The 21,012-nt window shown below is 37.8% G+C and overlaps 1 protein-coding gene across 1 annotated transcript in view; it reads right to left on the reverse strand.

The window, feature by feature from the left end:
• CCDC171 (coiled-coil domain containing 171) overlaps positions 1 to 21,012 on the reverse strand; it is a 300,537-nt gene that overhangs the window by 255,015 nt on the left and 24,510 nt on the right. Inside the window, exons 4-6 of the mRNA XM_046023926.1 lie at positions 14,066 to 14,240; positions 8,647 to 8,837; positions 6,443 to 6,574 (exon numbers count right to left, since the gene is read on the reverse strand). Coding sequence (XP_045879882.1) covers positions 6,443 to 6,574; positions 8,647 to 8,837; positions 14,066 to 14,240 — 498 coding nt within the window. The remainder of the gene's footprint in view (positions 1 to 6,442; positions 6,575 to 8,646; positions 8,838 to 14,065; positions 14,241 to 21,012) is intronic.

Below are 21,012 nucleotides of genomic sequence, written 5' to 3' on the forward strand. Positions count from 1 at the left end.
CGATCCCAGGATCCTGAGATATTGACCTGAGCTGAAGGCAGAGGCTTAACCCACTGAGCCACTCACGTGCCCCATAAACACACTATTAATGAAGAAAAAGACCAATAAATTCAACTACACTAATATTTAAAACTGTGCATCAAATACAACATAATTGTCTCCACGTTTATCCTGGGGATATAATGAGCCAAGGATTAGCAACCAAATAGATTAAAAACTCCTATAAATCGATAAAAATATACAAACAATCCAAAAGGAAAAATAGAAAACTTATAAACTGGCAGTTCACAAAACATGAGTGACCAATAACTATAACATGATCAATGTCAGGGAAAGAAATTTAAGCAAGAATGAGAAACAATTTCACACACTTCCTATGGCAAAAGAAACTAGGCCTGAAAAATACCAAATATTCAAGAGACTGTAAGGGAAGAGGAATTCTTCTTTTGAACTGGTACAACCATATGGGAGAACAATTTGGCATATATTTTGCCTCCAAGTAATTGTACGTACACAAACTACATACCCACATAAACAAAAATATTTGATATTTGTGGAAGCATGGTATGTGATAATTAAAAGCTGGGAAGAATTTAAATCTCAATCGATCCAGTAATGGAAATTAATTGTCAGATATGCATAGGATAAAATGCTACATATCAGTTAAATTGAATGAAACAGAGCCAGCTTACTAATTTGGATAAATCTCAAAAACACAAGTGAGAACAATAAGCTGGACAAAGATTCATACCTTCCTATACTCTATGTATATTTTTAAAACACAAAAAATAACAAAATAATTGGATACACTGTCAATGTATATAGACAGAATATTAAACACTAACTTCAGAGTACTGGTATCTTTTATGAACAGGGTGATGGTGGGATAATGAAGTAATTCAGAATAGACAGTCTTAATAATGTAACAATTTATTGCTTGTCTGTTTTTAATTCTGAAACAAATACAACAAACATGATCTTGATGGTAAATAATAGTATTTAAAGGTATAGTATGTTATGCCGGGTACTGGTTATATTAACCCTTGCTATTTTTTGTATGTTGAAATATTCGTTTTAAGTTTATGGTTTTATCAACACAATCCAAGACTGGGGTGCTTTATAAATAACATACAAGAAAATTCCAAAAGAGTTATAAAATAGTTTATGCAGTTATATATCAAGAATAATTTCCCTCCTTGCAAATAAAGGTTTAGAAATTTTGTCACAGAATTTATTTTGTAATAAAACAAAAAGCTACCAGGATCCTGACAGTGAAAAAGTAAGTATGATGTGTGTGGGTGTGTAACACAATCATTATTAAGGACAATGGAAATTGAAGGAGTTTTTCTTTTATCCACTAGAGGGAGGTGTTGAACTTAAAATATTTTAAAATAAGGCTTTGAACTGAATTTTACCATCACAGGAAACCACATTCCGCTACTAGAAAACAAAACTTGCTTTTTGTCCACATATTTCAGAAACATAGCCCCCGAACTATAATTTTTTATATGTACTCATATAAACAACATTTCTCAGACTCCAAAATACAGTTTTTAGGTCTGAAGAATTACAAAAGTATGGTTAGAAACCTATCAGAGCTAAAGTAGTCCTCCTCCCTACCTTACAAAATATATCAATTTAGCTAGTTACCACCGCAACCTAGTACATGCTTTTCTCCTGAAATCCCCAAAGCCAGCACAGCTCTACAAAAAGAAATAGTGTTTGCAGCCACAAAGTGTAAACTGGTACTAACCTTGTGTAGTACCAATCATGATGAATCTATAAGCTTGCACACTGAGCAGTGATACATTTAGGCATTTACACAGTTCAATCACTTGTCCTACAGCTCGAAGATATGGCCAGGAATGTTAGTGAATCACGTCTTCCGTTTTGTTTTTGGGGGTTTCTTTTTCTCTTTTTTAAAGTAAGCTCGGGGTGCTTGGGTGGCTCAGTTGGTTGTATGTCTACCTTTGGCTCAGGTTATGATCCTGGGGTCCTAGGATACAGCCCTGCATCAGGCTTCCTGCTCAGTGGGGAACTGGTTTCTCCCTCTCTCTCTGCACTTCCCCCTGCTCGTGCTTGCTCTCCCTCCCTCTCATACTCTGTCTCTCTCTCTCAAATAAATAAATAAAATCTTTTTAAGAATTTATAAAGTAAGCTCTATGCCCAACACGGGACATGAACTCACAACCCCAGGGCAAAGAGTCACATGCCCTATGGACTGAGCCAGACAGGCACCCCAAATCTCAATTAGAGCAAAAAAATTTTTGAAGGAAATAAAATGTCTTTCAATAAGGGATTCCTCAATACATATTGGGAACGTCCATATGGCAGAAAACCATGCAAACCCTACAAGAATAATACAAAGATGTCGAAAGATGGACACCAAACACACCAAGAAACAGAATTCTGTTTATGTAATACAGTGATAAATGTTTATATCCCCTTAGATAAGCAGTGGGATTCGAGGGGGAGTCATAGGACCTTCACTTTTGCTTTTAAGTTTCCCTAAATGAGGGCATTTTTTACAGTGAGCACAATATATAGTCATTTTATGAACTGACTATAAAGCTATTTCCTGATTGGAAACAAGGCAGTATACCCAGCGCCTGAGTCACTGTCTATGCCGCTCACTTACACAGGGCACCAGTGGGCAGTTTCCTAGGTAACTGCAAAGAAATGCTCCTTGCCGCTCTAGACCATTTCAGGCAAATTTCTGAAATACTTCCCTCCCAGTGGAGCTTCCTCCAAGCTGTCTCTAGATCATAACTGTGTCTGTGGGGTCACTCTTCCACACCTTGCCCTCCACTCCCTAACACCTGGCCTACTGATGCCTAAGTCTGCCCTGATACCTTCTTTACTGTGTCCCCACTCTCCCTCCTCTTCAGTATATGTTGTTACTTTCAGTCTACATTCCTCATGAGTTTTGCCATTACAGACTCTGCCATCCCTTTATCACTAGACACTTAAACTGAATTTAGTCAATGAAGGAGGAAAGGATCATTTTATTCCCTGGTTGAGTTCTAGAATTTGGGAAACAAATACGAAAAAATATTCATCTTCTAAATGCTCTCAATCCTACTGATAAATTAAACATTGAAGGGGCGCCTGGGTGGCTCAGTTAGGTAAGCATCTGTCTTCGGCTCAGGTCATGATCCTGGAGTCCTGGAATCAAGCCCCATGTGGGGCTCCCTGCTCAGCGGGGAGCCTTCTCCTTCTTCCTCTGTTCTTCCCTTCACACCCCCCAAGCTAATGCTCTCTGTTTCAAATAAATGAATAAAACCTTAAAAACAAAAGCAAGTAAGCATCCTCAAAATTCCCATTGCTAGAGCAGGAATGAAGAAAAAATAAATAAAAAAGTCATTTTAAATTAAAAATTTAATAAGCAGAGATAAAAAATAAGAATATGTGTTTCAAAATCAATAGAAATACTTTGTTTTTAAATTAAATTGGCTTTGATTTGTTTTGAAATTTCAAACAGTGCTAAAGGAAGACATGGAGTTTTTATGTTTATCAGAAGAGGACATGCACTTTAAAAAATGAGAAATACTTTTTTAAAATGAGGTAATCACACTAGAGTTCCCATTAATATTCCAGAGAAGTACACCTCTATTTAGCTTTTCAATTACTAGGAAAGAAAAGAGACACGGCATAAAATTAAGATTTTTTTTTAATAGTGGGACTGAATTCTAAAGCCCAGATGAAAGAAATACTACACCTGCTTTGTCTGTTAAAGATGGGATTTCACTTAGGAGGGTTTTTTTTTTTTTTTAACGTATTTTAAAAGCTGAATTCCCTTAGAGAGTTACACAAAGAGAACACTATACCATACTAACATCTAATTATATGATGGAAACCTAAACCCATCAATAGTCAACAGAGAAGAGAATTTCAATCTATCCCTCGACTTGTTTGAAAAAAGACTTCTAAAAAAATACAAATAGTTTCTTAAACTTGCTTTAAAAAGTAAAAACAGTTTTATTTTGTTAATGTTAAGAGGACAGGAAATTGAGAGACTGAACTCTGAACATTTCAGTGACACAATATAATAAAATGTATCTTACACTAATATTACCCTATACGTTAACTAATTGGAATTTAAATAAAAACTTTAAAAAGTTATCTTACAAAAGGTCATAATAACTAAGGAGTATATTCCCTATTCTTTCCCATACATAATAATTAAAGCCTGATACCAGGGTGCCAGGCTGGCTTGGTCGGGGGTGCATGAGACTCAGTCTCAGGGTTGTGAGTTCGAGCCCCATGTTGGGTGTAGAGATTACTTAAAAAAAACAAAATCTTAAAATAAAATAAAAAAAAAGACTGATACTTTATTCCTTTAGTACTTCATAATATAAAGTCACATATGTTTCATCTAAGGTTTATAGGATTGACCAAGAAACTGCATCTAAATCACATCACTCCCACATTTAAATATAAAGGCTTCTGAATTATATTTTACAAGTTTAGGGCTTCTGACTATTGGCACTAGAGATTTCTGAGTGTTCAGAAATGAAGAGGTCATTTTCATTTACTTATGTTTACTTGTTTGTGTCAGGTAGCCTTTAAGACAATTATCAACAACAGTCGAACTGTCAGCCATTCTGTGATGATTTCCCCAATCTCCTAAGCACTTAATCAATTTCTCTTTCATGACCCCACAGCATTTTGTTCAAACTTTTATTATATTCCAATTTCTCTCTTTACATGTCTCTCTGTTTTAAGATCTTCAAGGATCTTAATCAATTTTGTATCCTCAGCACCCACAGCAGAAACTCAGTGTGTATAAGGAAGGAAGGAAGGAAGAAGGGAGGGAAAGAGGAAGGAAGAAAAGAAGGGATACAAATTACAAACAGACTCTAAGAATACCAAGAGGTCTAAAGAATGATTGTAATATCTTTCCAGATTCTACAAATGGAGTGACTGGTAAGAAAACGACATCCAAGACCAAAGGTTTGGCAAAGCTGTGGATTTGTTAGTACTTTGAATATTTACATACATAACGAATTCAATATTTCCACTGTTTTCACTCTTAAAGAAATAAGGTGGCTCTTACTCTGCACGTTTTGGGCTGCCTTTGTCTTGCAGAGGGGTTTCTAACATAAAACTACTTCAAAATTCATTTTAGATGGATATTCTTCATTCTGTGAAAAATGTGTAACTTGGTGTGCCTATAGTCTACAAAGACTATATTTCAATTTGTGTTTTTATATAGAGAAAATATCTTATCACCAAATAAGTAATAGAAAAAACTATGGAAATTTATTTTAAATTTCAAGTTAAGTTTAAGTTGGTCAGTGAATTAACAGTTTGAATTTCTCTTCTCTTTCAAAATAATTTACATGTAATCTCCTGAAAAAAATGTACAATACACCAAAATGAGAATCTGGTGACTGGTAGTCTCTTCCCACATTAATTACTCAGACTATGATCTGAGTAAATCATAAATCTCCATCTGCTCATCTACAATGGGGGTTGGGTATAATCAGTTATTTTCCAACCAGACTATCTGAAGGCTTGGGGATTCTGTGTGATGGGGAAAAGGAGTAAATAGAACACGATTAAGAAGTTGCTCTTCTTGGGATGCCTGGGTGGCTCAGTCATTAAGCAGCTGCGTTTCGCTCAGGTTATGATCTCTGGGGTCCCGGGATAGAGCTCCTCGCTCCACAGGGAACCTGCTTCTCTGTCTCTCCCTCTGCCTGCTGCTCTCCCTACTTGTGCTCTCTCTCTCTCTGTCAAATAAATAAATAAATAATCTTAAAAATAAAAAAGGATTTATTCTTCCTATGGGAGGAAAAAATAAAATAAGAAGAAGGCAGAAAGGGAGACAAACCATAGGAGACTCTTAATCATAGGAAACAAACTGAGGGTTGCTGGAGGGGAGTGGGTGGGGGGATGGGGTAACCGGGTAACTGACATTAAGGAGGGTACATGATGTGATGAACACTGGGTGTTATATAAGACTGATGAATCACTAATCTCTATCTCTGTAACTAATAATACATCATATGTTAATTCAATTTAAATAAAAAGTTTTTAAAAATTTGCTCTTCTTAAAAAAAAGAGTTGAAAAATCACTATGCTATATTAATTTATAAGCATCCTTTAATATCTAAAAGCCAATCATTCTATTTCTTTATGCTATTAAAGGCTGTGAACAGTCTCATATTTTAAACTGGAAAAATAAAATACCAAATATATATATGTCTCAAAAATCACATAATTTATGCAACAGAAGTCGCCCAACTCTAATTCAGATAGTATCTGCTCATAACAGTTGCCTATATTGTCATGTAACCCCAAATGAAACATGGCCTTCGACAGATCAAAGATTAGGAATCATTTTTGTGCTGAGTAAACTAGCCAATTATTGCATTAATATTTAATATCACAAGCATTAAAAAGACATATTTAAGGAACTGAATTATTATTTTTAAAATACCTGTACTATAAATTGTAACTCTCTTCTTTCTGCTTCCCATTGTTCTGCTTGTAATCTAAACTCCTCCAGTGCTGTCTCCCTGATGTGAGACTCCATCTCATCCTTCTCCTGCTGATGTTTTTCCAACGCTTCCTTTATACGAATAAAATCTTGCTTTACTATTTGATCAATGGAAGTCATCTTTCTTCCTTCATCCCCAATTCAAGTGTATCAAGGGTTCTCCTTACCTATAGCTAAAACTCATTATAATTTATGTTAAAATCATTAATAGAACTATAATATATTTTGATCATCAGAATGTAGATTATATGTAATCTATATGTACATCTCTATGTAAAGTAGATAATATGGGAAGTTCTAATTATCTATGAACAAACTGTTCGGATTATCCCTGGTAATTTACATATAAAACTCACAGAGTACACTGTATTGACCAAGAGTGATAAGAAAGATACTTCGTGCAACAAATCAGGATAAAGAAACACTAAAATGTTAAACATCTTAAAAGTCAAAAAAATTTTAAGGTTTGGGCTACGATGACTAATTTCTTGTTCTACAGATAATACTTACAAAAGGCTTTTCTTCTTGGGTTTTCCTAGTTGTACTACATTTATAAGATCTAACTTGGTTAAAGCAAGAAGCCCCCTTTAAAACTAAGTTCCCATTAACACAAGGAGAAAGACGGTGTGGTTGATATGAGAAGGAGGGAAAGCCTTCGGTGTCCATATAAACAGTAGCTGGGATCTGCATCATGAATATTACCCTCACAACTTTCACTAATGGAAAGTCTTCACAAAGGGCCTTGAGCTTTTCCCCCTTCGGGATAAATAGTATGATGCCTATTGAACCCTATATTCCCCTACTTAGTCTGTGCAGATCAGCTCAAAGCCAGTAGCATAAAATCAAGCAGAGTTCTCCTATCAAGCAGCTCAGCCAGAGCACGGAAAGAGTTTATAACTTGAGGTGCAGGCTGATTGACTGACTATAAGGAATGCTGCTGCCATTATGCTTCTTGCTGGGTAGCTCTAGACATTCTACATGAGGAAGGTGATACACAACCGCCCAGGAACTTGGAGCACCTGGAGCCACCGAAACTACCCCCATTCAGATGAGGGAACCCTTGCACACACCAGGCACTGTTCAAGGACCTGGGAACATAACACTAAAGGAAGAGACAAACTGTGTCTGAAATGGAGGAAATCAGAAGATTTGCTGACAATGCCATGGAACCTTGTACTGAAACTTTCACATTTAGGAAATGTTTGTGTAAAACTACCTGTAATAAAGATTTGTTTCTCCAGAGTTCTGAAAACCCATATACACCAGTGGTAAATAAAAGCATTTGTTTTAATTTAAACTGGTGCTTCAGAAAAAATGACAAATATAGGCAATTCAAAATCTATCTTTTAAGGGGTTGGCAACTTCAAGTTAAACCATACTTTGACTTTAGAGAGTTAAAGGAAAAAAGGAACAAAAAATAGGAAAATAAATAGCTCATATAATTTCAGTAAAAGGTCATCAAATATTTTTCATGTCTTATCTATATAGAATGTACTCTACATAGATAATGAAGTCCACATCAGATATATAATTTTTTTATATTTATTGTATATTCAGACCAAAATCTAGTGCCCACATTTCTAAAATTCCAAATTTTCATACTGCTGAACTTAAAGGACAAGTGGTTCTCATTTTCTGATACTTTCACATAAGTGACTTCTTATAGTTTGACCAGAGATCTCAACCTCTTTTTCACAAAAGAAAACAGCATACATATTAATATATTGCTAAAGCATATTACAAAAGAGACCCACAAAAACGCCCCTGAAAGGAAAGAAGAGAGGGAGTGAGGGAGAGTGGGTAGGAGGAAATCAGATTTTCTTTGATTTCTGGTAGATATTTTCCTTTCCAAACATAAGTTCAAATAATGTGTAACACATCTCAATGAATCTAGAAAAATTATTTCATAAAAATAATTTACCTGGTGGATGGCTCAGTCGGTTGAGCATCCAACTCTTGGTTTCGGCTCAGGTCATGATCGCAGTGTCCTGGGATCAGCCCCACGTCCAGCTCCACACTCAGCAGGGAGTCCACTAGAGATTCTCTCTCACCCTCTGCCCCTCCCCGAGCTCACATGCACGCCCACGTGCTCTCTCTCACTCTCTCTCTGATATAAATAAATCTTTTAAAAAATAATAATTTACCTGTACAGTTTTCTCTAGTCTGCTTTTTTCTTTCATAAGTAAATCATATTCTCGGTTGCAACTTTGAATTATATTGTCTCTTTCCTCCAAATCATGTTCAAACCTTCTGCATTCTTCTTTCCACTTCAGCTGGGAAGTCTGGAATGCTTTCTCCATCTCGTTTGCCTTTCCTTGAAGTTCTGCGTTCTGAGCTATTATAAATATTAAAGAATAATAGGTATGCCTATAACCACAAATTAAATCCCTAGGAATTCAAACACCTAGGCACTGGAGTTGATTCTATTTACAGCGTGATCTTAGAACAAAACATTTAACCACTTCACACCAGTCAACTCAGAAAAACTCACTGTTCCAAAACAATCCATTCTCTAATTTCTCAATCTCTTCTTCCCCTCCAGACCTAGATGATTTTGCATGAAATGGTAGGATATATTCCCAGAAGCATCCCCACGTTTGGGTGCACCTCTATCACCAACTGCAATTCTACTACATTTCTTCTATTCAAGAAAATAAATCAAATGCTGTGTGTTTTTTTTAAACTGTGGTCTATAGGACTACTTTTGTAAAAGACTTTATAGATTACAAATTTTGATATTTGACTATTGGCAAGAAATTAGTTGTGACACAGTTACACATGAGGCTGTCACAAAACTGAGGTTCGGAGCCACTGGTCCAGCCCTCAGAACTCTAGCTATTGACTCCACCAAGGTTAAGCTCAATTCACCTTTCATCCTAGTATTACTCCGACATTAACTAACACCTCTCAACTCACTATAGCTACTGCTCTACCTCAACATCTAGAAAAGAAGCAATGGAACCCTTTACGGGTCTGGCTCCCTCACCCACCACCTGATTAAACCTCTCTGACTCTCTAACCTTCAGTGAGAATAAAATGTCTCCTAGTTAAGCTGTTGTGAAGACAAAATGAGGAAATACACACATACACACACACACACACTTGTTAAACAAGCCAAAACGGGAGAAGAAAAAAAAAGCCACAGTTAGTAGAATTATTTTAAAGTTATATTTGTGTTAATTAAAACCACAATGTGATACTACCTCACACCAGTCAAAATGGCTAAAATTAACAAGTCAGGAAACAACAGATGTTGGTGAGGATGAGGAGAAAGGGAAACCCTCTTATACTGTTGGTGGGAATGCAAGTTGGTGCAGCAACTCTGGAAAATAGCATGGAGGTTCCTCCAAAAGTTGAAAATAGAGCTATCCTATCACCCAGCAATTGCACTACTGGGTATTTAACCAAAGGATACAAATATAGTGATTCAAAGGGGCACATGCACCTCAATGTCTATAGCAGCAATGTCCACAATAGCCAAACTATGCAAAGAGCTCAGATGTCCATCAACAGATGATGGATAAAGGTAATGTACCATATATATATACATATACACATGTATATATGTATATATAATAATATGTATATAATATATATATAAATACAATGGAATATTGCTCAGCCATCAAAAAGAATGAAATATTGCCATTTGCAACCTAGAGGGTTATGCTAAATGGAATAAGTCAGTCAGAGAAAGACAAATATTATATCAGCTCACTCACAGGTGGAATTTAAGAAACAAAACAGGAACACAGGGGTAGGGAGGGAAAAATTAAAAAGGACAAAATCAGAGGGAGACAAACCGTAAGAGACTCTTAACTCTAGGAAGCAAACTGAGGTTTAGCAGAGGGGAGGTAGCTGGGGAGATGGGGTAACTGGATGACAGGCACTAAGGAGAGCACTTGTGATGAGCACTGGGTGTTGTTACATGCAACTGATGAATCACTAAACTCTTCCTCTGAAACTAAAATAAACAAACAATGTTTGTGTTTCAAACGGATCATAAGTTCAAAAGGTTCAATAGTCAAAGGTATAAAAGGCACAAAAAGTCTCCCCTAGGGGCGCCTGGGTAGCTCAGCTGGTTAAGCGACTGCCTTGGGCTCAGGTCATGATCCTGGGATGGAGTCCCACATCAGGCTCCCTGCTCAGCAGGGAGTCTGCTTCTCCTACTGACCTCTCTCTCTCTCAATCTCTCTCTCTCTCAAATAAATAAATAAAATCTTAAAAAAAGAAAGTCTCGGGGTGCCTGGGTGGCTCAGTGGTTAAAGCCTCTGCCTTCGGCTCAGGTCATGATCCCAGAGTCCTGGGATGGAGCCTCACATCAGGCTCTCTTCTCAGCAGGGAGCCTGCCTCCTCCTCTCTCTCTCTGCCTGCCTCTCTGCCTACTTGTGATCTGCCTGTCAGATAAATAAAAATCAAAAAAAGAAAGTCTCCCCTAATGCAGTTACTCTCTCGACATGACATTATTCCATGGTCTAGCATCCCAGGTTGTAGGCAAGAAATTCAAAGCCATTTAATTCCTGTTCATTTGCATATGGCCTATTTCTCTTTTGTGTCTTTCCTCTTTGAAAGGCTTTAGGAGATCTTCACTTTGTGTCTATTTTTCTGAAATTGCATAATGCTTTGCCCTCAGGTGGGTCTATTTCTTGTCATGGTGGTGAATATTCAATGGGCCCTTTCAATCTGGCAACTCGTAACCTTTAGTTCTGAGATGAGGTCCTACATAATTTCATAGAGGATTTATCCCTCCCTGTTTTGTCTCTCATCTCTTATTTCAATATTACCTATTATTCAAATTGACCCTCAAATTTTCTTGCCTTTTCTCTCCTGTTTCTCCACCTCTGCTTTTTTTACTCTAATTGCTGGGAGATTTCTTCCATTTTTCATCTCCCAATGCTTCTATTGATATTTTTCATTCCCGATTTCATATTTTTAATTTCTAAGAGCTTCCCCTTTTTTTTAATAGCATCTGATTCTTTCTTCATGGATAAAATATATTCTCTTTCAGCTCTGTAGATACTAATGCTCCTTGTTTGTTAAATCTTCTTTTCCCCTGCAGTTTCTGATTCTTCCAAATTATTATTTTTTTCTCTCCATTTTAGAGGCTTTCCCCAAGCATCTGGTAATTCGTAGTTCTCTTCTCTCAATTAAAGTAACTGTAAAGGTGACACACCCATATAGCCAACCCTAGATTCTGAAAGTGAGGATATAGGGCTTGATAACTGTCGTCCTGCATTGGAGAAGGATATGGTTGGGCCATTTATTAGGAAACTCCCAACATTGGTATCATTAGGTTTTTCCTCTTGGTTTGGTCCTATGATCAACAGGAGAGTCTTCTAAGCTCCCACATGGAATATAGAAATCTGGGAGAAACCAATAGAAAAAGGAGACTGGAGGAATAGTTTCTCAATATTCAGCATTGACTATGGTATCTTCCTGTTTTTGCTAGTCTGGAGACCCTGTATTTTATCATCTCCAGAGATTAAGCCACCCAACTCCCAGCTCCCTTTAGAAAGTGAGAGCAATCCCAGAGTACACTGCTCTTGGAAAGGAGATCTAAGAACCTAACTGCCTCTAAAGCAAAGAGCTGTCATTTAACCTCCTTTATTTTACCTACTACTGCTATTCCAATTCATAATTCCAGAGGTATCTGGTGCTTCCAGTTCACAAACATTTTGACTATCTAATGAGTTGTTTCCCAACTGTTTATTTAAAAGAAATTACCAGGTTTTTTCCAAAGTAGTTAAACCATTTACTCTCCCACTTACAAAGTAGAAGAGTTCCAGTTGCTCTACATCCTTACCAACATGTGGTATTGACAGTCTTCCCAATTAGCACACCTAATGGGGATGTAATAAACAGTCACTGTGGTTTTAATTTACGTTTCTCTGAAGACAAGTGAGATTAAGTATTTTTCATCTCATTAATGGCTATTCTATCTTCCTCTGTAAAGTATCTGTTGAAATCATTTGACTTTGGGAAATAACTTCCCATTTTCCCTAGACTTCAACCTCCTCATAATTAAATCAAAGTCATTAACTTGTATATTTAGTGCCTTTCAATTCTTATAAGTTCCAGGTAGTGTTGTAGTTATTAAATTCCAGAGTAATCAAAAATACTTTTGACCAGTGGAAATAACCCAAGACAGCTGGCCACAACTTGGGCCCAGAACCTTAACAATAATTGCAAGTTAACATTCATTTAGTCCCATGTAACCACAAAGAACTTTCATTTTTTTTTCACTTTATCCTTAAAACAACCTAGGGTAAGTGGTAAAACCAGGATCTAAATCTAAATCTTCTGATGTTCTCTTAATTAAAACCTGCTGCATACGGGAATGTTCACAGCAGCATCGGGGCACCTGGCTGGCTTGTCAGTGAAGCATGCAATTCTTGATCTCAGGGTTGTGAATTTGAGCTCTACACTGGGTATAGAGATTACTTAAAAATAAAAACTTATAAAAAAAGGAATGTTCATAGCAACATTAATTCTTAATAACTAAGAACTGGATATTACCCAAGTGCCCATTAACAGAAATTGATAAATTTATGTGACATGTCATTCAGTGTAATACTAAGTATCAGTACAAAGTTCATACAACGATATGGATGAACTCACACATGCAATGTCGAAGGAGAGAAGCCAGACATAAAAGAGTACATATTATATGATTCCGTTTAATATGAAGTACAAAAAAGAGGCACAATTTATCCTTGCTATTAAAAATCAGAATAGTAGTTATCCGTGTGGAAGGACTTCCGGAAATGTTCCATTCCATGATCTGAGTGCTTCTTATGAGTTATGCACTTACATTAGGCATATATCTTTACATACATTATACTTTTTTAAGATTTTATTCATTTATTTGACAGAAAGAAAGAGAGCGCAAGTAGGGGGAATGGCAGACAGGGGAAGAAACAGGCTCCCCGCCGAGCAGGGAGCCTGACCTGAGACTTGATCTCTGGATCCTGGGATCATAACCTGAGCGGAAGGTAGATGCTTAATCAACTGAGCCACCCAGGCACCCACATACATTATACTCAAGTAAAAAGATTTTTAAGTGCTCATATGCTACATAACATATGAGCTTTTGAGGATTCCACTTTTCTAGGCACCACTCTTTAACCCCGTGGTTCCCAAACCTAGCCAATCAACAAAATACCTGCAGTCCTTCTTGAACATATAGACTGTCTCAAGCTAGAGCTAGAAATTCTAATTCAGAAAAGATGTGACAGGGGGCCTGTGAATGGTTTGGTTTTGTTTTGTTTTTTTAAATCTCTATGTGATTCTCCTGATTGATTATTCAGGGAACGACTACTCTACAAAATGATTAAGAGAATTTTGAACCCCTTTTTCCCATACATGCACAACATACAAAAAATGAATGTGAAGAAGGTGAATATTCACATGAGTGCTAGAAGATTTTATACACTCCTGGTGAAGTCTGTCCATCAAAGGCCTACCTCTGCCCTATGTGGTGAACACACACAACAGTGAGCACTGCGTTACTGCTACGCAATAAAGTTAAAACCCTAAACATAGGAAAAAATAGAGTAGTCTTACCACAGAGTTTTTCTTGGATCCTATGTGCTTCAGCTAACCTTTCTTCAGCAGCCCGTCTCCCGAGACCAGCTTCCTTTCTAGCAACAGCCAGGTCATATTCCAGACTTTGTCGCAATGCCTCTCCTTTTTCCACCTCGGATCGCAGCTTGGCAATCTGGCTCTCATAGCTTGCCAGCTAAAAATAGATTTCGAGATCATGAACCAATATTAAAATATGGCACCAAGATAATGAGATCATGCACCCAAACATTTAAATGTCTTAGAGAAATATGTTTCTATAATATTGATAAGACAAGAATTCATGAATTTATAATTTTCTAGAAGACTGGAAAAGAAGGACTATAGCCTTACCAAACGACACTCAGTTTTCTAATTTTAGAGAATCCACTAGAGAAAAAAACAAAAAAATGCTTTCATGAGCCTATAAAAATAAAGAGAAGTTACAAGTTGTTTTTTTCTTTTTAAGTAGGCTCAGTGTGGGACTTGAACTCATGATCCCAAGATTAAGAGTTGCATGCTCTACCGACTGAGCCTGCCAGATGTCCCTTAAAAATCGCAAGTTTTAGGGGTGCCTAGGTGGCTCAGTCATTGAGCATCTGCCTTTGGCTCACGTCATGACCCCAGCGTCCTGGGATTGAGCCCCACATTGGTCTCCCTGCTCAGTGAGAAGCCCGCTTCTCCCTCTCCCACTTCTCCTGCTTGTGTTCCTGCTCTTGCTGTCTCTCTGTCAAATAAATACATAAAATCTTTTTTAAAAAATTTATTAAAAAATTGCAAGTTTTAATCAGAAATAATCATGCCTAAGAAGTGAAAAATGACAACAGTAAGTACTTTAAAATTCATTCTTCCCTCTCTGCTTCCTATTCCTTAAATTAAGTCAAGAAGCAAATTGCATGAAAGCATAGTTGGTAAGTACTGTCTACATTATTTCTCTTGATTATGACATTACTGACAGAGCATGAACTAATAAAAGTGCCAGTTTTGCTGGGATTTTAATGAACTAATATCTAATTTATCTAACATTGAGACAACTAGATATTTAATAACTAGGTCTAATTTATCTAACAACCTTCCATGAGTAGTGGGACAGAAGATAAGTCAAAGTCAGAACTAAATGATTTTATAAAGTCCATTCCCACTCCAAAATTCTATGATCTAATCAACAATTCATTAAATAATATTAAACACTCCTATGTGTCAAGTACAGTGAAAGATATAAAAACAAACATTATAGAGCCCCTGACCTCAAGTAATGAAATGCTGTAGAAAGGCATATAGGATGTTTTACCAAAGAGGTGAAAATGTTACAATAGTTCAAAGAAAAGCAAAATCATTTATTGCTGGTGGTCAAGAAAGAGATGGTAGGTGAGAGAATATGCTAGAAAGGCATCATGCAGGAAAGCACTGAGCTACTATACCAGACTAGAAAAAGATGGTCCCATTATCAGATAAGAAAAGACAAAAGAATTTCAAAAGAGCAACACCAGAAATTACCATAAGTAGCTGTTAACATGTGGAGTGTAGCAGAGTTACACATTTTATATGTATAAAGAATAAAAAGTAGTAATTTTTATTTTTAAAAAATTTTAGCAAAGTCTTCTAAATACTTATGCTTATAAAATAAGAACTTACAAATATCTTTTAATAGTAAAGAAAAAAAATCATAGAATCTTAATTACATACTCAACTCACTTTGTTTAAGAATCACTCTATCCCTCCCTGCCCACTATCTCCCCGCATCATAAGACTAACATTGTTAAACATTTGAACATTCCCAGTTGTGCCAGGCATTCACCTGTTTGTCCCTAGACCCCCTCCCTATTCTCCTAGAGTGATGCTCTGTATTGTAGGAACTACATTTCCCAGGCTCCCTTGACAACTGGCCCCTCAGGTCTGGCCAATAGGAGGCACTTGTGATATACTTAAAAGGGCAGAAGCCGTGAACCCAGGGTAGTTCTCCTGCTCCATACCTACCTTCAGCAACGTCCCTGTCTTCCCTGTTGCTTCACATTCTCCTGGATAGTCCCTCCTGTTAATCAATGAAGGCCTCTTTGCAAGTAGAAATGCAATAATTTTGCAATGACCCATGGCATACAGTGGGATCACAACTATTTATATTATCATGTACAGTTTAGAATAAAATGCCACTTGAGGACAAGCCGTGGGGAGATGAAGTAGCAACTGAGCTTAACCATTAGGGCAGCATTGTTTATTTCAAGATCTGTAGGGTAGGAAGGCTAAATACGACTATGTTAGAGAACTAACAAAAACAAAACAATGGGGCCCCTGGGTGGCTCAGTCAGGTAAGCACCTGCCTTTGGTTCAAGTCATGATGCCAGGACATCCAGGATCGAGCCCCACATCAAGCTCCCTGCTTAGCGGTGAGTCTGCTTCTCCCCCTGTTCCTAACCCTGCCCTCTCTCTCAAATAAATAATAAAATCTTAAAAACAAAATAATAATCTTAGAGCTTTAGAATCTCAGTTCAAAACAGAGAGTCAGAAAGCCAGAGTTTCCATGAAGACTTTAAAAGAATCTCTTATTTCTTATAGCTCTGTGGCTGACAAGGCTTTAAAGACCACACAGAAAATCTAATTATGGGGACTGCAGAATTACATTACAAGTTGAATGAAGAGTCTCACTAAGTTTCTAATGTTAAGATAGTACGTATCGGGGGTGCCTGGTGGCTCAGTGGGTTAAGCCTCTGCCTTTGGCTCGGGTCATGATCTCAGGGTCCTGGGATCGAGCCCCAAGTCGGGTTCTCTGCTCGACGGGGAGCCTGCTTCCCCCTCTCTCTCTGCCTGCCTCTCTGCCTACTTGTGATCTGTCTGTCAAATAAATAAGTAAAATCTTTAATAAAAAAATAGTATGTATCCATTGGGCACTAAGTAGGAAGGTAGAAGATGAGAGAGGGCTTTTGGAATTAGACAAACCTGAAAATTATAAACTTCAAAATCCCCTCTAAACATTCCTTACCAACAAAAGCAGTTTCGCCTCCCTGTCTGAGATAATTAGCCTTCCCTTTCTTAAAGACTTACTAATGAGCACACCTGAAACAGTTGCGTTGCAAAAGAATTTGCAAGCACACGTCCACCACTCCTTGTCACCATAGATAAATTCAGATCTCAGTATGCCGTAGGAGGAGACATGCATATCCTGGCCCAGGAGAAAATAGCTTATGTAGCAAAAGAAATGCAAGATCTTGCTAATCTTGTCTTAGCAGGAACCTGCAGAACATACATAGGATTGGTTTGGATTTAATAATCCAGTTCTAACAGTTTGCTAGGATGGATGACTCCCCAATTTCAATCAAAATAATGGAATTCCAGAGTGATGAAGTCCAAGTGTTGGCAATTAACTTGAGCCTCTGAAATATGAAGTCTTAACCTATCATTGTAACCTTGGGACCATCTCTAAGAATAAGAACTGCAGCTGCTTTTTGCATCTCTGTTATATGCATATATTACTGACTTTTTTGGCTCCTCCCCTCTGGCCTCATATGAAAAATATTGGCAATAGCAACTTTTCAATTAAATTCATGACGTACCAAATTATAAAGACTCAATAGTGAGGATATGTATCAGCCGTGAGATGGATGCAACAACAAATAAGCCTTTGTGCCCCCATTTTGGCAAGGGTGGGAGTACCTTTGTATAGAGGATATTTGAATTGCAACCTGCTACATTACTCAGAAAAAAGACGTTACTGTGTGGGAGTTATATAGGAGCACAGGGGTGATAAAAAGTGTGGACAGCCAATCATTTTCCTGTTTGATCTCTGATCCATTTCCCCAACACATTTAATCTGCTCTACTCTATTATACAATTCCCATGCTCCACTGCCCAATGGCTCGACTTCTAGTAGTGTCCCTGGCAGGAACTGCATCTCTTTCAAGGTCCAACCCGCCTCCCTTCCCTCCAGCATCCCAACACTGAACAGCCCTTACCGTGGCTCTACCTCCCCCAAACAGCCCCAACTTCGGGACTCTGGTCACATCTTCTCTTCCCATTGGCCCTCTGGCCTATAGGCAGTGGTGGCTTCCTGCTGTTACTAATCTCTTGGTGACTTCACCATTCTCTATTTGGATTCTCTAATCTCTGGGTGACCTCACCATTCTCAATTCATCTTCCAACACTTGTACAACCAATTCCCTCTATTAAGGTCCCTCTTCTTGCCTGATTGGACTATATTTGATTTCTCGAGCTACCCACACAGCTGTTAGGAACCTATTCTCTGTTCTTGAGGTTGCTTTCTTCTGCGTTCAATACGTGCAGCAGCAGCAGCAAAATGGGATTTCCCTCCTTGAAAACAGGACTGCATTCTTTAACATCTTTATGTTCAACCAGCTATCTTCAAAGCTCCTCTCTGTGGCACTCTTCATGTCCCCTACAGCATACCTCAGCCTCTCATAGAAAGGTTTTTCACAATTTTATGCCATGATCCTCCTTGCAATCTTGCAAAGCCTTCTCAGAATAATGTGATTAAATGCATAAAACAATTTAAAAAAATCAAAGTATAAAAACAAATAGATCAGACAAAAGCAAATCTGTGATGCCATAATGTACTTCTTTAATAACCCACCAAATAACAAGCTCTACATACAGTCTCACAACCAGAATAATTTCAAGGTGGTGACAGGTATAAGCAATATTTTGAAATTTGCAATAATGGAATTGTGTATCTGTGATTTCTAGTGAATACAAGGTCAAACGTACTGCCAATTCTATTACAAAGCTGTCATCGTCAAGACAGTATGGTACTGGTACAAAAACAGACACATAGATCAATGGAACAGAATAGAAAGCCCAGGAATAAACCCTCAACTCTATGGTCTACTAATCTTCGACAAAGCAGGAAAGAATGTCCAATGGAAAAAAGACAGCCTCTTCAATAAATGGTGTTGGGAAAATTGGACAGCCACATACAGAAAAATGAAACTGGACCATTTCCTTACACCACACACGAAAAGAGACTCAAAATGGATGAAAGACCTCAATGTGAGACAAGAATCCATCAAAATCCTTGAGGAGAAAACACAGGCAGCAACCTCATCGACCTCAGCCACAGAAATTTCTTCCTAGAAACATTGCCAAAGGCAAGGGAAGCAAGGGCAAAAGCGGACTACTGGGACTTCATCAAGATCAAAAGCTTTTGCATACAGCAAAGGAAACAGTTAACAAAACCAAAAGACAACTGACAGAATGGGAGAAGATATTTGCAAAGAACATATCAGATAAAGGGCTAATATCCAAAATCTATAAAGAACTTATCAAACTCAACACCCAAAGAACAAATAATCCACAAGAAATGGGCAGAGGACATGAACAGACATTTCTGCAAAGAAGACATCCAGATGGCCAACAGACACATGAAAAAGTGCTTCACATCACTCGGCATCAGGGAAATACAAGTCAAAACCACAGTGTGATACCACCTCACACCAGTCAGAATGGCTAAAATTAACAAGTCAGGAAATGCCAGATGCTGGCTAGGATGCAGAGAAAGGGCAACCCTCCTACGCTGTTGGTGGGAATGAAGCTGGTGCAACCACGCTGGAAAACAGCACGGAGGTTCCTCAGAAAGTTGAAAATAGAGCTACCCTATGACCCAGCAATCACACTGCTGGGTATTTACCCTAAAGATACAAATGTAGTGATCCGAAGGGGCACATGCACCTGAATGTTTGTAGTAGCAATGTCCACAATAACCAAACTATGGAAAGAACCTGGATGTCCATCAACAGATGAATGGATAAAGAAGATGTGGTGTATGTATACAAAGGAATACTGTGCAGTCACCAAAAGAAATGAAATCTTGCCATTTGCAATGATGTGGATGGAACTAGAGGGTATTATGCTAAGCAGAAAAAAGTCCATCAGAGAAAGACAGTTATCATATGATCTCCCTGACATACGGAAGTTGAGAGGCAATGTGGGGAGCTTAGGGGTAGGAAAGGAATAAAGGAAACAAGATGGGATTGGGAGGGAGACAAACCATAAGAGACTCTTAATCTCACAAAACAAACAGGGTTGCCGGGGGCAGAGGGAATGGGGAGAGGGTGGTTTGGTTATGGACATTGGGGAAGGTATGTGCTATGGTGAGTGCTATGAAGTGTGTAAACCTGGCAATTTACAGACCTGTATCCCTGGGGCTAATAATACATTATATGTTAATAAAAAAATAAAAATTTTAAAATTAAAAAAAAAAGAGAGTACTGCTAATACTAGGATGGCTTATTAAAGGAAGGCCAACCAGGTTAAGGCTTTCATAACTGAAAGAAATGCTTAATGACTTAGAGGTTAGTAAACATAAACTATAATTTTTCCACATCTAAGTATATGGATTCCTTGGTGTCTCTGTTTCTAAGGATTCCAGCTTCAGAACCCTTACTCTTAAAAGGACTGGGTAGGTCAGTCAAACAATGTCTTCTGCTTGGTCCTAAGTTACCCGTACGTTTTGGCTAAAGAAAGTTATATGGCTCTTCTTTATCCTCTTCCAACCTCATTTCTCTAGGAGATCTCCCTGCTCTATCATCACCTTCTGGGCCAGGGAGATATCTGAATAAAGCAGCTCTGTCCAATTTCATACATGTCCTGAAATAGACATCTGTACTACCATGTGCTGTTTCACACATCTCTATTACCATGTTCTGATGATTCTAACAACCACTGCAACACTGAAGATCCAGTGGCACTGTCACATCCCAATCATCCGCCTCAGTGCAACTTCATCTCACCTAGAAGCAGTGAGCCTTATAAGCAACTCCTCTCTCCATACCTCTGCCTACTATAATCTCAAAAGTAATCTGCTACTTCTAAACCTATCAAAGAAAACTGAGGCTCAGAAAAATTAAATAATTGATCCAAGAACCCATAACAATAATATTCCTAGAGATTTTATGGGTATTTATTTTATTTTATTTTTCATTGAGATACAACTGACATATTAG

Source organism: Meles meles, chromosome 11 (assembly GCF_922984935.1).
Source record: "Meles meles chromosome 11, mMelMel3.1 paternal haplotype, whole genome shotgun sequence".
NCBI lineage: Eukaryota > Metazoa > Chordata > Mammalia > Carnivora > Mustelidae > Meles > Meles meles.